Raw genomic sequence first — 16219 nt, forward strand, 5'->3', positions numbered from 1 at the left:
TGGCCCTGGCTATGTTCCATCCGCCCTACAGGAAAGTCCGCCTGCTCCCTGGCTGGGCTCTCCACATGCTTACTGTGGCTCTCTGATCCCCACAGCTGGCGCAGATCCTGCCAACCGAGGAGAACTTCCTCCTGTGCTTCAGGCAGCACGTGGGCTCCAGCACCGAGTTTATGGAGGTGAGACCAAGGCGCTACCTTCTCTCTGGCGCACGGGGGCCTGCCTTTCTCTCAAGTTCAGAGCCAGCCCAACCCCGAGCCTGGGAGTGGTCCCTGGAAGACACTGAACCCCTTGGAAGTAGCTCAGCTACTCAAAGTGTGGTCCATGGACCAGCAGCATCAGTGTCACCAGCACCTGAGTGCTTGTTAAAAATGCAGAGTCCCCTGACCCACTGAAGCAGAACCTACCTTTTTTTTTTTTTTTTTGGCCTTTTCTGGGGCCGCTTCCTGCAGCATATGGAGGTTCCCAGGCTAGGGGTCTAATCGGAGCTGCAGCCACTGGCCTACACCACAGCCACAGCAACGTAGGATCCAAGCTGCATCTGCAACCTACACCACAACTCACGGCAACGCTGGATCCTCAACCCACTGAGCAAAGCCAGGGATCGAACCCGCAACCTCATGGTTCCTAGTCTGATTCGTTAACCACTGAGCCACGATGGGAACTCCAGAACCTACATTTTAACAAAGACCCACAGGTGGTATGCATGCACATTACGGTGTGGGGAGTAAGGGAAGGGCCAAGTGTGGGTCAAATACCTTTGGGAAATAATGTGTATGTGCTGTTTGCCCTTTGGGGTTTGTCATAGACGTTCCCATATTAAGGATGCAAGAAATCTAACAGGAAAGAGACCTGTTTCACTCAGCTTTTCTCCAAAATCTCCCCTGTTTTCCTCTCTCTCAATAGCATTAGTATGGAATCGAGAGTTCCACGGAGCAAGCTTGGGAAGGAGGGACGAGATATACCCTCCTAAAGCTAAAGAAGCCCAGTGAGAATTCCCATTTTCAGTGTCTTCCAAGTTGGATCTTTGACTGTAGTCTGGGCTTCGCTGCCCACCTTGGAGATGGATGTTGCCATCTTTGCCATTGAAATTCTCTGAGATCCTCGTGTGAAATAGGACATCCAAACCCAAGTGTCTTTGGAGTGATATTCAACTGATTGAACCATGCGAAATGGCTCATATTTAATCATGCTTGTTTACAGAAATCGGAAATTCCATACAGTTTAACCCAACATATTACTAATCATGATGTCCAGCAAACTACTTTTTTTTTTTTTTTTGCTATTTTTCTGGAGCTCTACACCCTAGCCATTCAATGTACGCATCCCTCAAGGTGAAATTCAACCCATACCTCCCCGCCGCCACCACACACATACACACACCCCACCCCCTACACTGTTTGCTGTGATAATGACTGGCCTTCAACACAACTCCAGCCGCCACTTGTCATGTTAGATCCATTCCCAGCCACCAATAAGCCCCTCTCCGTGATTCACTGCTTGAAACAACTAGGGAGCAAGTCTAGAAACACACATGGCAGTGAGTTCCCATGTGGATAGAAAAATCAGTTAGAAATAATGGATTCTCAGGGCAGAAGACTCATTTTTTTTTTTTTTTTTAAGTGGCAGCTTGCCTAAGCATCAGATATGGATTTAATTTTATGGTGCTTTAAAGGATTTTCTCCAGGTTTTTTCAAGATGGCAAATCCCATAAGCTGGTAATTGACAGGCTGGGTTCTGTTCCGAGTCCCTCTCTTGTGCGTGGAGGAGGAATAACCTGCATTTGCATAGAACTTGTCAGGGTGCTGCTTTTGTGAAGGTCAATTTTTCTGTCTTTAGAAAAGGGAGCACTGATACCTGACTGCTTCTTTCCCGATAGGGAGGCAGCCAAAGATTGGCCTCTGTTCCACCTATGATCTGGCAAATGGGGATGGGAGCTTTGCAGGGGGCAGAGATGCTTAAAGAGGAGAAAGAAAAAAAAGCAAAACGTCTAAATTATCAGTGGTTTCTCTCTGTGGTGTTAACATGGTTCTATATTCTTACCTGCCTTTATCCTTTAAGCCACAGCACATCCACTGAGCCAGCACCACCACCCTCTGGCAGGATTTCTGAGATCCCACTATCCTACAGGGCCATGCCCTCCTGGGGCTGTCCATGTGTTCCATCTTCATCAGGTGGAAATATGAAATGGCCCCTCGGTGGCCCTGAAAGGCGTGTGCTCTTAGATGGCTCCCATCCCACTGCTCACAACATTTTAATTTCTAATTTTAGTGGCACCTCAGGATTTCTTTGAGATTTCACAAAGCCCAGGTCTCTTGAACTCTCTTCCTTGAATGGGAAGAGAAGAACCACCCACTGATGGCTGAGCACAAGGTGTTAGCGGGGAGAGAAGTCCAGCGTGAGAGCATGGGGGTGGGGGTGGATCGGGGAGCCAGGGAGGGAGGTCAGAGCTGCTGGGCGGCTCTCACTCTGAAAGCAGCTGGATGCTCTGCTTTCTTTGAGGACTGCTATCCCATTGGGCAATTTACAGAGTGTTTCCTTTCACCCAGTCAAGATTCAAGCAAGAGGAACCAAATTCTATCGCACTAAATGCATGCAGGCAGTTGGTGAAGTCATACTTGAAAATCTGCGCATATTTCTTTGTGTGTACTCAAGGGTAGGCTTTCAGGGCATGGGAAGGAATATTTTGATGGAAACGGGCATTTTCTCCCCCAAGCAAGTAGTCTCCCCTAATCAAAACCATCTACCAAGATTGTATGTAGATTTAAATCTCTTTTTTCTTTGTGGTTTGCCAGCAGCATGAGGACTTCCCAGCCATGGATCAAACTCCCTTCACAGTTGTAACCAGAGCCACAGCAGAGACAATGCCAGACCCTTAACCCACCGAGCCATGAGGGAACTCCAAGTCTATCTTTTTATTGGAACTTGCTCATTACCTCATAACTTAAAAAAAAAAAAAAATCAGGATCAAATTCCTTGACCTACTACTATACCATGAGAATTACACAGCCTTGTTTGCTGGTGTGATAGAAAGACCCTAAAATATCTATAAATTCTCATACTCCTGCCAATAAAAAGGGACATGATGTGGAGAAGTCAGAGAGGCAGGAGATCAAATCTGCGAGAACTGGTGCCTGCGGACTCTCAGAAAACCAAGTGTTGCTGGGGCCTAGGTGTGCAGCTTGGAGCTCAGGTTAAGGGAACAAAAGGGAAGAAAACTTGGATGATCAGGCACCAAAATAGACCAAGTATTAGGGAAACAGGGTTCCCTGGGCCTTGTGTCACAGATAAACCCATCCCACCCTGCTCCACGGTCTGCCCTCCTCCCAAGCCAACTCGATGGCTTGGGTTAAAGGCTGGGGTTTTAAGAGAGCGGCCTTCAGGACCAGATTTTTTCAAGACCATTGTATGAGTTACCTCTTGCTGTGTAACAAATTACCCTCCAAAATTTAGCAGCCTGAGGCAACAAATATTAGCTCAGTTTCTGTGGTTGAAAATTTGGTACCAGCTCAGCCAAATGGCTGTGGCTCAGAATCTCTCATGAGCTCGAGGTCAAGATTCAGCAGTGCTGCAGTCATCTGAAGGCTTGACTGGAGCCAGAAGATGGCAATTCCAAGATGGTGCATGCATGTGGCTGTTGGCAGGAGGCCTCAGCTCCTCACTACATGAGCCTTTCAAAATGGGCTGCTTGAGGGCTTCCTCTAGGGTGAGTGAGCCAAGAGAGAGAACAAGAAGGAAGCCCCAGTATCTTCATGGCCTAGCCCTGGAAGTCACACGGTGCCATATCTGCCATATCCTCTTCATTAGAAATGAATCACTAAGTGCAGTCCACAGGAGAGGAGAGAAGAATTAGGCTCCATGTTTAGAAGGGGGGTGAACAATTTGTGGGCATTTTCAAACCATTCCGACTGTTTCCTTGTTTCTCCTGTATAACGTCTGTTCCTGCTCAGATGGCCAGAACAGAGGAGGTGGTCAGACCCATAGCACCTGCTGAAGCTCTGCTTCTCTTTGATCCCCAGATGCTGTGATCGGCAGGCACCTGGTTCCTCTCAGGGACCCAGCACATGCGCCAAGTAACTGGGACTCAGATCAAGAGCCCAGAACCAGTATGGGACAAGATCCAGGGTGGGACCCATTGTCCAGGCCTAGGTCCCATGCCTGCCTCGAGTTGGGTCAGCCCCTCTTGAACCATATGGGCTCAGCAAAAGAGAGGAGTGGTTTCCTCAAAAAAGGGGGGGGGGTTCAGTTGAGGGAGATCCTTTTTATCAGAAAGATGCAGGAGTAGCCTTGAGATGGTCTCAACAGATTACACTACCCAGTCTGTTCCACCTTCAGACATGGCTGCCATATGCATCGTGATGGAGGGGTAGAGGAGGCAGTACAGTGAAGAGCAGCCAAAGCCTGTTTCTGCCCCTTCCAGAGGGTTCTTACTCTTGCCCCCAACTCCCACACAGAGAATGAGAAGCTTCCAGAACAGTAAAAGGACACCCAGTATACTCACAGCAAAAATGGGATCCACCAGATCCTAGTGCTAGTGCTGGTAAAATCTGCCTGGTTACCACCCTAGAAAACCATAACCGTTACAAGATGATCCAGAAAGAGACCCAGGCCTGTAGCCAGTTAAAGTAGGGAGACCTTGTCCCAGCAGGTTTTTTTCCTTCTGTATGTGACCTTGGCCTAGATACTTTCTCTTTATTTCTTCCATCTGCAACATGGGAGGCCCTGGGCTAGACCATCTCCCTGTCTGCATCCCACTGCAATATCCTTCCATATCAAGATCCAGCCTGGCCCATTAAAGGGAGAAGTAGGGAGGCTTATAGGTGTGAATCTTTGTGAACAGGCTAACATTCCCCTTGTAGGCCTGGCGGAAGTATGACACAGACAGAAGTGGCTACATCGAAGCCAACGAGCTCAAGGTAGGATGTGCCTTGGGGATGGCATGGAGGGCACGGAGAATGGTGGTGGGTCTAAGGAACCTGGGGAGGGAGGAGATGTTGGGTGAGGAATACAGGTCTGTGGTCTGCTTAGGAACACTCAGGCCTGGCTCTGAATGGTTAGACGCATGTAGTCATGTGAAGTCAGCAACATGGAGCAGTAGGGCCATCGCATTCAACCAAGCCACACTCCTCTGCACATCAGTGCCCAGAACAGGCATCCTCACGGCATTCCAGCAGATTGGCCTTCTGGCTTGTACGCTGACCCCTAAATTCCTCTGGACCCCCAGGCCCTGCTGAGCCGTGTGTCCTGGGCTCTCTGAGGAGCCAGAGCCTGTTTCTACCACCTGTCCGATGGGGTGAGGTTGCATCCAGGAGCTCCCCCACCTTCAAGGTGACTCCACAAGCATTAAGGGGTGAGGGAATTGTAAGGGCTACAAGCTGGGCAAATGTGGATCTTGAAAAACAATGCTGAGTGACCGAATGAACAGCTCTGAAGAGGCCATTTGTATTCCAGGGATTCCTGTCCGACCTACTGAAGAAGGCCAACCGGCCGTATGATGAACCCAAGCTCCAAGAGTACACCCAAACCATAGTGAGTGGCCAGAAGAGTTCCTCCTCCCCTGGCGCAGGACATGGGCCCCAAACCGGTGGGATGTGGGGTTTGCAGGGGTCTTTAGTGGGCTGCTCCTCCAACCCCAGTGAAGTGACTCTGGCAGCCGGCAAAAGGGTGCTAGTTCATGGCCCCCCACAGCCTCTCTCTGAGGTCCCCACTCAGCCAGATGCTCCTGGGCCAGTGTGAGAGCATCTGTTTCCATGACAACCTCTGCAGCTCTAAGAGAGGATAAACTTGGGAGAGGGTGGGCCTTTGGTGCTGGCCTGCTGTCCTCCGCGTCCCTGCCCCCAGGAAGGGTAAAGGGGAGGGGGGGGATGGAGTCCCTGCTGTTTTCCCAGTGACCGATTTAGCCCACGCTGGTCCCTGCCTCCAGGTGACCTCAGAGGACACAAGGGCACCCTCCCCCCATCTTCCTTCCTCTCCAGCATAGGGGATGGCAGGTCACGGTCCCACAAGAGAGGAGGCCAAAGCAAATAACCCAGGCACCCCTTTCTGTCCCCAACAGTTACGGATGTTCGACTTGAACGGGGATGGCAAACTGGGCCTCTCGGAGATGTCCCGGTGAGTGTGTGTCCTCACTCCCCCAGCACCACGGTCACAGGACCCCTGCAGACCACACTGTGCTACCGGCCCTCCCGCTCTCAGATCCGTCCCTGGGGACAGTGACGGCTCAGGCGTCACAAAGCTCAAATCAAAGTTAGATAAAACTGTGATCAGCATCACCTCAATGTTCCATCTCCTTCTTTTTCCTCCCCACTGACTCCTCATTACCGAGAGCTCAGAGTTGGTTTGCACAGGACAGATGCTCCCTCTGCATATGCCCCCAGTCTGAGTGGTTCTCGCCTCTGCTCTGTCTCCTCATCGCCGCTCTAACATTCTCTTTCCAGACTCTTGCCTGTCCAGGAAAACTTCCTGCTTAAATTTCAGGTAAAAGAGCCGCTTTGCTCTCCTCCAACTCCTCCCTCCTCCTCATCCCTCTAAGCTCCCCCTCATCCTTCCAGCCTCCAAACCCGACGACACACAGACACGCAGACACACATACACACTGCAGGGCTTTGGCCTCTCTCTTTAACGCCTTGGGCCTTCCAGGGCATGAAGCTGACCGCGGAGGAGTTCAACGCCATCTTCACCTTTTACGACAAGGTAAGACGGAGGAAGGGGTGGATGGAAAAGCCTTGCCACCAGGGCGGCCCCCGGCCTGAATGGCTCAAGCTGGTCCCGTAGCTGTAGACAAGTATCGGGGCGCAGCCTGGGCCACAGGCAGTTTCTTCCTGTCCCTCTGGATACCCTGTAGTGTCTTCTGCTATGTGAGAAGCTAAATGACCTTCACAGTTCCTGGCCTGGGGGGCCCCAAGGTTTGGGTTCCTTAGAAGCACAGGAGAGAATAGCTGCTCCGTCCTGCTCCCCTGGTGCCGGGTCAGAAGCTTGTCTTCCTAGGAGGTGGGGAGGGCGGGGCCCCACTTACCACCAACACGTCTCCCTTAGCTGCCCCTGCCTGGGTGACTCCAGTGACTTCCTTGAACTGCAGGGTTGGGATAAACTTGAAAGAGCCCCTGTGTCCATCCTGACATCCTACTGTGGGACTGGACTCCTGGGGAGTTAGCTAAAAAGCTTCTTGAACCTCACTTACATTTTCAACGCACAAGAAAAACATGGGAGCTGAAGGCTCCCTTCCCTGTGACAAGTGACATGCTATATTTTGACACCTCCTTTTGCTCAAAGGCTGTTAGCAATGTTAAGACTCTGGTTGGCACAAAAAAAAAAAAAAAAAAAAGGAGTTCCCGTTGTGGCGCAGTGGTTAACGAATCCGACTAGGAACCATGAGGTTGCGGGTTCGGTCCCTGCCCTTGCTCAGCGGGTTGACGATCCGGCGTTGCCGTGAGCTGAGGTGTAGGTTGCAGACGCGGCTCGGATCCTGCGTTGCTGTGGCTCTGGCGTAGGCCGGTGGCTGCAGCTCCTATTCAGCCCCTGGCCTGGGAACCTCCATATGCTGCGGGAGCGGCCCAAGAAATAGCAACAACAACAACAACAACAAAAAGACAAAAAAAAAAAAAAAAAAAAAAGACTCTGGTTGGGGTTGGGGGCCTGAGTTCTAGAGCTCTGTGCTGACTCTCTGCTCCCGGCCAGGATGGAAGTGGCTACATCGATGAGAATGAGCTGGACGCCCTCCTAAAGGATCTGTATGAGAAAAACAAGAAGGTGAGCAGCCGCGCCCAGAGGTGGGGTGGGGGGTGGGAAGGAATGCCATGGACTGCGTTTTCCTCTCCTCTGATCACCCGCAACAAGGCAACGGCAGTCTTTTGGTTTGGTTTGGCTTTTTCTGGTTGATTTAAAAAAAAAAATACACACAGCAAAGTTTGCCATCTGAACCGTTTTTAAGGGTGCATGTCAGTGGCATTATGTATATTCACAGCGCTGTGCAGCCCCAGCAGCATCCAGCCCTCTCTTCTCCATACCACAGTCACCCCACCCCTTAGTCTCCACCCTCCTCCAACCACTGGCTCTCACCATTCCACTTCCTGTCTTGATGCAATTGATGGCTCTAGATATTTCACATTGAGTGGGATCAGGCAGTATTTTTCTATGTCTGGCTTATTTCACTTAGTGTTACGTCTTCAAGGTTCATCCACGTAGTAGCACATGTCAGAATTCCCTTCCTTTTGAAGGCTGAGTATCATTCCACTTTATCCCTCGTTTTATCTGTTCACACACAGAAAGACTCTTGGGCTGCTTCCACCTGCTGGCTGATGTAAATAATGCAGCTATGAGGCAATGGCAGTTTTGATGCCCTTAGAAGCGTCAGCCACAGTGCCAACAAAAAAGATGTTTTATTAAAGTATGGTTGATTCACAGAGTTGTGTCAATTGATGCTGTGAGCATAGTGTAAATCAACTATACTTTAACAAAAAAACTGAAGCTCAAAGGATTAAAATTAAAATTAATGTGAACATAAAAAATAAAGGCGGCAAAGCAATTTCAAAAAAAAAAAAAATAGAGGGCTTACACAAGGAGAGATCTGGGAGAGCAGAGAGGCAGGCGAGGGGATTCTGAATTAATTGCACAATATTCTGGAGCTGGGGAGGGGCGACAAGGAGTCACTGGAGAAATGTGGCCTCTGGAAGAAAAGTCTGGGAACCGAACTCCACTCCTTTGCTGGGTCATGTTGCCTCTGGGACAGGCCCACGGGCTCATCTCGTGGCCCGGAAGGGAGGACGCAGATGGAACAGGAACCAGGAGATGAATCTTGGCAGCTGTCTTCCTTCACCTCCCGGGAAATGTCTTTCTCTGAGCAAATGGTTTTGCGGCTTTCTTTAATTAGATGATGAACGCCCTATAATTCCTTGCGTTTTGTCTAACTGCCTGGGCTGTCAGGCAAGAGCTAAATTTAATGCTGAATTTCAGGGGGAAAAAATTCACTGCAGCCTCTGAGTCTATCTGTCTCCCTCTCCAATTGCCTTCCGACCTCTTAATCTTTATCCTGGGTATCATCCTTCATTTCTTTCACCCCAAGTTTATTTTTTCCTTCCCATTACCTTCAGTTACTTTTTGAAAGAGGCAAAAAATAAATCATAAGCAAGCAAATATTTCCTAGGAAGAGGAAGGTACTCACTACATGTTTCAACTCTGCACTTTTTCCAGGTACCAACCTCTAGGAAAAAATTGTGCATCCTTATGTGTCCAAGGAAAGTCGGGCATCATAATGGAAAATACCTTTAATTGTATTAATGAGGCATAATTATTCTCCATATGGCCCTGCTTTATGCCGGGACTGATGGGCCTTGAAGGCAGGCATTACATCTCGGGAGTGGCCTGGACTTCCTGGTCATCAGCTAACTGGGCTCTTCCTTGACTACTGCCGAAGAACACGGCTTGACTGGAGAGGTGGAAATAAAAAAAGAGTCAGGAGTTGGGGTTAGGAAGCAACTTTGAAGGTCAGAGAACAAGGATGACAGTATGGTTGTTCACCTGGGAGCCTTCCACCTGTACTAAGCTCCAGATTTAGCACCTGGGGATCCAGAGATTGAATCGGGAAAGAGAGAAAGAGAGGAAGGGAGGGAAGGAGAGGGAGGGAGAGAGGGAGAGCATGCTACATGCCTATAAATAGCAGCCACGGAGTTGGGAAAGGAACACCATTTTTAGGTGACCCCACGTGGCAGATGCATATGTCATTTTTTCGGTAGCTGCACTGGCTGACTGATTGATTGCATGTGCCATGTTGATGGTGCCTGCATGGGCAGTGGCCCAGCCTCTGAGCTGGTGGTTAATGTTTGAGGTTCCTGAGAGACAGGCTGATGAGCTCAAACTCTGATATTTCTTAGCACCTCTAAGACCATTGCAATTCCTAAAGCCACCTCCTGCTTCAAGCAATACTTCTAAACACAGAAAGCAGCCCCCTCCCTCCATACTAAAACTCTTGTTTTTTTCTTTCTAGGGCTGCGCCCATGGCATATGGAGGTTCCCAGGCTAGGGGTCGAATCGGAGCTAGAGCTGCCGGCCTATGCCGGTGCCACAGCAATGCAGGATCCAAGCCGCGTCTGTGACCTACAACACAGCTAACGGCAACGCCGGATCCTTAACCCACTGAGCAAGGCCAGAGATGGAACCCTAGTCCTCATGGATACTAGTTGGGTTCCTTAACCACTGAGCCACAATGGGAACTCCCCCATACTGCTCAAACTCTTGATGCCACACTGAACCAGAGGGTTTTCCCAAGCTCATAGGTGACATACAGGGACCCTTGAGCGGTAAATCACTCAAGCACAACCCAGTGTTACAGACAATGCGACATTTCCAAGAACTTCACAACTTTAGGGAAAATGTCCCTCAAAGCCAGAGATGCTTGCAAAGAACCTTTGGGCCAGTGGCGGCACAAAGCCAGAAACCAGTTCCGTGAGGGGATGTCCACCAAGAATGCAGTAAAAGACTGGCCTTTGAGCCCCGAGGATAGGAAAGCCAAGTACAGAATTACACAGACTTAGGACGCAAGGGACTAAGGCTATTAGAGCTGGTCCTTTAGCCAATGCCTTGGTCTTCACACTTCAATCTTCTAATTAGCTGAAAGGGAATGAATGACCTATCGGCCTGGAAGGGTAGGTATTTAAAAAAAATAAAGACCGGGAGTTCTTGTTGTGGCTTAGTGGGTTAAGAACCCGACATAGTGCCCATAAGGATGTGGGTTCGATTCCTGGCCTCATTCAGTGGGTTAAGGATCTATCGTTGCTGCAGCAGGTCACAGATGCAGTCTGGATCCTGCGTTGCTGTGGCTGTGATATAGGCTGGCAGCTGCAGCTCCAATTCGACCCTTAACCCAGGAACTTCCATATGCCACAAGTGCAGCCCCCCCAAAAAATAAAAATCTGCTGATGTGTTCCATACAAGAGGAGAAGAGGAGGAGGCACAGGGAGAGGAAGAAAGGAGAGAAGGAAGGGAAAAAATGATAAGCGATTTTCCAGTGCTGCTGAAGATGAATGTTGCTATGTTTCAGTACAACTGGCTATTTGCATCCAAAGCAACACAATGCATAGCAGATGCTGGTGTTCTGTGGACAGATGTTCATGGGTCACCTGTCTCAGTGGCCTCTGAAGGCCACAAGGAGCCAGTGAGTGGTCCACAAATAGGCTAATGAGCTTTGCCGCTGAAGAGACAGGAGTTGGAATTCCTTGTTTAGCTGGGTGAGGCTTAGGGATGGTCCAAGGGGCCTGAGACAAAACCAGGGAGTTCCCCTGGCATCCTCTCCCTCACCTGTAGGGCCACAGATTGCAGCCCAAGGAGGCAGAGGCACTTAGACACGTTATGCATAAGATCAAGACTGTCACCAACAACGACTGTTGTTTGGCCTCCATGCTGTGTGTCAGGTGCTGTGCTAAGGGATCATTCATCTCCTCATCTCATCATCCTCGCGGCTCCCTGAGGCAGGCTGATTAGTGTACCCATTGTACAGATGAGGCAGCTGAGACCCAGAAAGGTTGACTATTTTCCCCAGTGCATCTGGAATGAGCCTGCAGGCCATTTGGGCGGGGCTGTCCTCTGAGCCGGCTCTTACCCTCTCTCCCCTCTGGCTCCTAGGAAATGAACATCCAACAGCTCACCAACTACAGAAAGAGCGTCATGTCCTTGGCCGAGGCGGGCAAGCTCTACCGCAAGGACCTGGAGATTGTTCTCTGCAGTGAGCCCCCCATGTAAAAGGGGGGATAGGGTTGTTCCTCCATCTCCCCACTCCCCGGTCCTGCCCCCGCTGCCCCGCCACCTCCACCCAAGATCCGGAAATCCGGAGCATCCCTCCCGCTGCCCCCGCACACACCAGCCCCCGCCAGCCCCGCCCTGACTGACGCGGCGCAGCGCCCCGCCTGTGGTGGGGACACCAACTGCATGGAGGGTGGGCAGGGGCACGGGTGGGGGTTCCCAGGTTCTCTTGGCCAGTGATGCATGAGCTCATTCGCTGTATGATTTCAGCTTCTGTATCCAACAGAGTGGACCCTCCCCTCTGCCCCCCGCCCCCTGCACCGTGCCACCACCCACCCGAACCCCCAGGCTCCACGCACCACCTTGCTAACGGTGTAGCTGTTTTCTCAGAGTCCTTGTCTGTGGCGGGCCCTTGTCTTCTTGGCTCAGTGTGCACCCTTCCCCTTTGGGTTTCTTGTTTACCAAAGAAGAGTTCACAGTTAATAAAAAGGAAATGTCCTGCTGTGCAAACTCCTGGGAGTGCAGAGCCGCGCAAATGCCAACATAGAGGCACACAGAGCCCCCGACCCGTTAATATCTGTGTTCCCCTTTCGTTGTGAAACACAACCATGCATCCTAGACTGTTTCTGTGAGGCTCAAGATAACCCTGGACGCACACACACTGCCCAGGGCCCAGCGTGGAGTCCGTAACTGGCACCCGTCAGGGGGACATGCACTGCGCTTGGTGGAGCCCAATCACCAGATGTTCCCTCCAGTTCCTGTGGCTGTCCCAGGACCCTCAGGGACCCAGCCAGTTCCAAACTGGGGAGTGTGACATTTCGGAGAAGGCGCCCACCCAGTGCACCACCTCCTCCTTGGCGGGGGCGGGGGGGGGGGGGGCGTCCTCCAAAGCTGTCAGACACCCCAGGGGGACAGTTCTGGCTGCCATGGCCCAGAAGCTGACCTCGTGCACCCACCCTATGGGGCGGGTCTCAGAAACTGCCCAGGGGCGTGGCTCAGGGTGCTTAGTCCTCCTTGCACGCCTGTCCTTTGTTTTGGCTCAGAGACCGCAGTCTGCCAGGAGAACCTGTCCAGAAGCCCCTGTCAGGGTCTCAGGTTCCCCATCTGTAGGATGGGAAGCTTGGAGTGGAGGGTGTGCAAGCGGCCCTCAAAGTCGCACCTCCTGGCGTCTCCCTGAAGAGTGTTTTCTAGAGGCAAACACATCAAAGACACAAAGACAACTGACGTCATGAGCCCTTAGGGAGATGCCAGTTAAAGCCACAGTGAGATCCCACTGCACACTGGTGTAAACTGAGTGTCATTTTAAAATGTCTTTTCTCTGTTTACAAAAGCAGAGTCTACTAAATTGTTGTGGATCAGGGAGCTGGAGAAAAGGCTTCCTCACAGAGGCACAAATAGCACTGAAACATTACCAATGGTTTAAGCAAAAAACCACAAAGAAATCCTCAACGTCCCTTCAAGCAGTGCGATGTAATTCCTTCTTGTACTGCTGGTTCTTGGATTAGCAGTCTGCTTTCATGAAGCCGTCTGCTTCTGGACCAAAAAGAGTGCTGGAAATTCCGACTCAATCCACAGCTATAGTCTGAGAGCTGCTTAAGTGACCTCAGCTCAGAAGCCTGCACCCAAGGGTCTCTTCTTTACATAAAGTAGGCATGGCTTGAACTACCTGGTACAGTCACTTATCACAAGGCTCTAAGACTGTCCTTTTTTATCAAAGACACAAGCTGCAGCCTGTAGCTTAGAGCTGAGTCTTCAGGCAAGCATCAGAGCAAATAAAAATATCTGTAAGGTGACAGAGACTTCGCCATGTGGTTAATTTATTGCTCTAACCAATTAGATCAGAATAGAGGAGAGCAAAGGTCTTTCTGAGGCTACAGTGCAGAACTAGTTCATGAGACTTTAGATGAGCGTTCCCCCCCAAGGATAAAAATATACAGACCGTGAGGCACTAACAAATCGCCAGGAGCTTCCATAAAACATGCAATTTCTAAAATACTTACATTAACATGTTATCCATTTAAGCCTGACCTCGGGAAGGGCGAACATGATTTCTGATCTGACAACACCTCGCGCGTGAAACTTACAAGAGTAACACATCAAACACACCTCATTATTTCTAGCATCTGTCTTTTAATAAGATGCAAAAACAAATCTTCGTGATTTTCCAGGGCTCTGAGAAATCTCAAAAGATTATTGCAGGTGTGAAAGATAGTTCGAGAGTTCCCCCTGTTTTTTCTATATTTATAAAATTATTTGAAAAGGCAAAATCCAGAGGTACCAGAAGAGATATCCTGGGGGTCTGAGAGACAAGCCTTGGTTACCCATTTAATTAACATTTTAAAGGTAAACAGACCCAAGAGTATTGCAGAAATCTGTCCATATAAAAATTTGCACACAAATATTCACAGCAGCATTATTCATAATAGACAAAAAGGGTAAACAAACCAAATGTCCATCCACTGATGAATGGATAAATAAAATGTGGTGAATCCACACAATGAGATATCCCTCATAAAATGGAGTGAGGCGCTGATATGTGCTACAGTGCGGACGAACCTCAAAAACATGACACTAACAAGTTACATAAAGAAGGCCACATATCGTATAGTTCCATTGATGGGAAGCGTCCGGAATAGACACTGAGACCGAAAGCAGATGCATGGCTGACCAGGGCCTGGGGGAGTCGTCATTTTGACAAGGTTCTGGAATTAGGTAGAATTAGAGAGTGGTGATGGTTGCACCACCTAATGACATGCTAACCACTGACCCATACTCTCTAAAAAGGTGAGTAATATCTTAATTTCTCTTTTAAAAAGCGTAGGCAGCCATTGATTATGAAAAAAAAAATAAACCAGAGAAGTATACATACAGCCTATTCATAAGTGAGGAGCTTCTATTTTTTTGTGCTGTAAAAAGATCGATTCCAGGACACCATAGATTCAACCTATAGCACCAAAAAAAAAAAAGTTTTCTGGTAAGACCCAGAACCTGTACTATCTAGAAGAACCTTCTACATTGTAGGCAATGGTATTAGTCAGTCAACCAAGGAAACAAGCCCATCAAACCTGAGTAAAACTTTGCTAAAATAGAATACATTTCAGAGTGACTTTTCAGACAAAGGTGCTATAAAGTAATGCAAATAAAATTCATTTTCCCGGAAGTTCTTATTGTGGCTCAGTATCCAAGAGGATGCAGGTTCGATCCCTGCCTTGCTCAGTGGCCTGTGGTGACCTGTGACCTGTGGTATACATCGCAGACGCGGCTTGGATCCCATGTTGCTGTGGCTGTGGCTGTGGTGTAGGCCAGCAGCTGCAGCTCCGATTCGACCCCTAGCCTGTGAACCTCCACATGCCATGGGTGTGGCCCTAAAAATTGACAAAAGACAAAAGACAAAAAAAAAAAAAAAAAAATTCACTTTCCCAACGTTGTCCTTCACCACACCCTTTCACTTTCCGGAACAGAATGATACCTGACTGGTAGGACAGGGAGTCTCCAGGGGTCAAAACTATTTTCACGATAATGATAAAATGTTATTTATGTTAACATACAATGTGTTCATCACTCCTATTTTCAAATCAATCAATCAATAAGCATTTTCACAATGTCTCCATTTGGGTATCGATAGTTTTAACCCACATAAACAAAAGCTCTTTGGGTAATCTCGCTAAGGTTAAAATGCAGAGGGACAGGCCACATCCTAAAACAGTGTTGAGAAGGGAAAGAGATTATAAGCAGCAGAACAATACCACCCCTGGGAATTCAGAGTACTTTACACCCAAGACAGCAAAGATGCTTTATTAGCTCATAAAAAAAACCCAGGAGTTCCCGTCGTGGCGCAGTGGTTAATGAATCTGACTAGGAACAATGAGGTTGTGGGTTCAATCCCTGGCCTTGCTCAGTGGGTTAAGGATCCGGCATTGCCGTGAGCTATGGTGTAGGTTGCAGATGTGGCTCGGGTCCTGCGTTGCTGTGGCTGTGGCATAGGCCGGCTGCAGCTCCAATTTGACCCCTAGCCTGGGAACCTCCATATGCTGCGGGAGCAGCCCTAGAAAAGGCAAAAAGACAAAAAAAAAAAAAAAAAAAAGAAATGCAATTGAAAAAAAAAAAACCCAAAGACAGCCATTGAGTATTGCAGAATGGCAGCCTACAGGGAGAGGAAGCTGCAGGAGTGAAGTCTCAGCCAGAGGGACTAACACAAGGGAGCGACCTTGCAAAGACCACTGATAATGACCTGGCACAAACTGAGACGTGTGCTGACATTCCCCGCCTCCAGCCCGACCCTGAAGCCCCCCACCCCACCCCCACCACAAAGGGAGTCGCAGCTGCCCAGGACAGAGCCGGCGCCACACAGAGAGCCCAGCGTGGGCTCCCAGCATCATCGTCTTCCTGCAGGTGCTGCACCCGGAGGGCTGTCTCCAGCAAATCCACTCGAGGGGAGGGGCGGGGGCTGGGCAGGCACCCACATTTATCCCGTACGGACCAGCTCCAC

General features: G+C 49.6%; 2 protein-coding genes across 2 annotated transcripts in view; one reads left to right on the top strand and one right to left on the bottom strand.

Annotated features, from left to right (window-relative positions):
- The window catches only part of CALB2 (calbindin 2), a 28436-nt gene extending 16192 nt beyond the window's left edge, over positions 1-12244 (top strand). The window contains 8 exon segments of the mRNA NM_001194980.2: positions 96-176; positions 4857-4913; positions 5449-5526; positions 6053-6108; positions 6435-6474; positions 6637-6690; positions 7675-7746; positions 11614-12244. Coding sequence (NP_001181909.2) covers positions 96-176; positions 4857-4913; positions 5449-5526; positions 6053-6108; positions 6435-6474; positions 6637-6690; positions 7675-7746; positions 11614-11730 — 555 coding nt within the window. The 3' untranslated portion in view covers positions 11731-12244.
- HYDIN (HYDIN axonemal central pair apparatus protein) overlaps positions 1-16219 on the bottom strand; it is a 549453-nt gene that overhangs the window by 513578 nt on the left and 19656 nt on the right. The gene's annotated exons all lie outside the window — the stretch shown is intronic.

Source organism: Sus scrofa, chromosome 6 (genome assembly GCF_054392235.1).
Source record: "Sus scrofa isolate SSC_HxYL_T2T_F1_AM1 chromosome 6, Sscrofa_HxYL_maternal_Yorkshire_Landrace_v2.0, whole genome shotgun sequence".
NCBI classification, from domain to species: Eukaryota; Metazoa; Chordata; class Mammalia; order Artiodactyla; family Suidae; genus Sus; species Sus scrofa.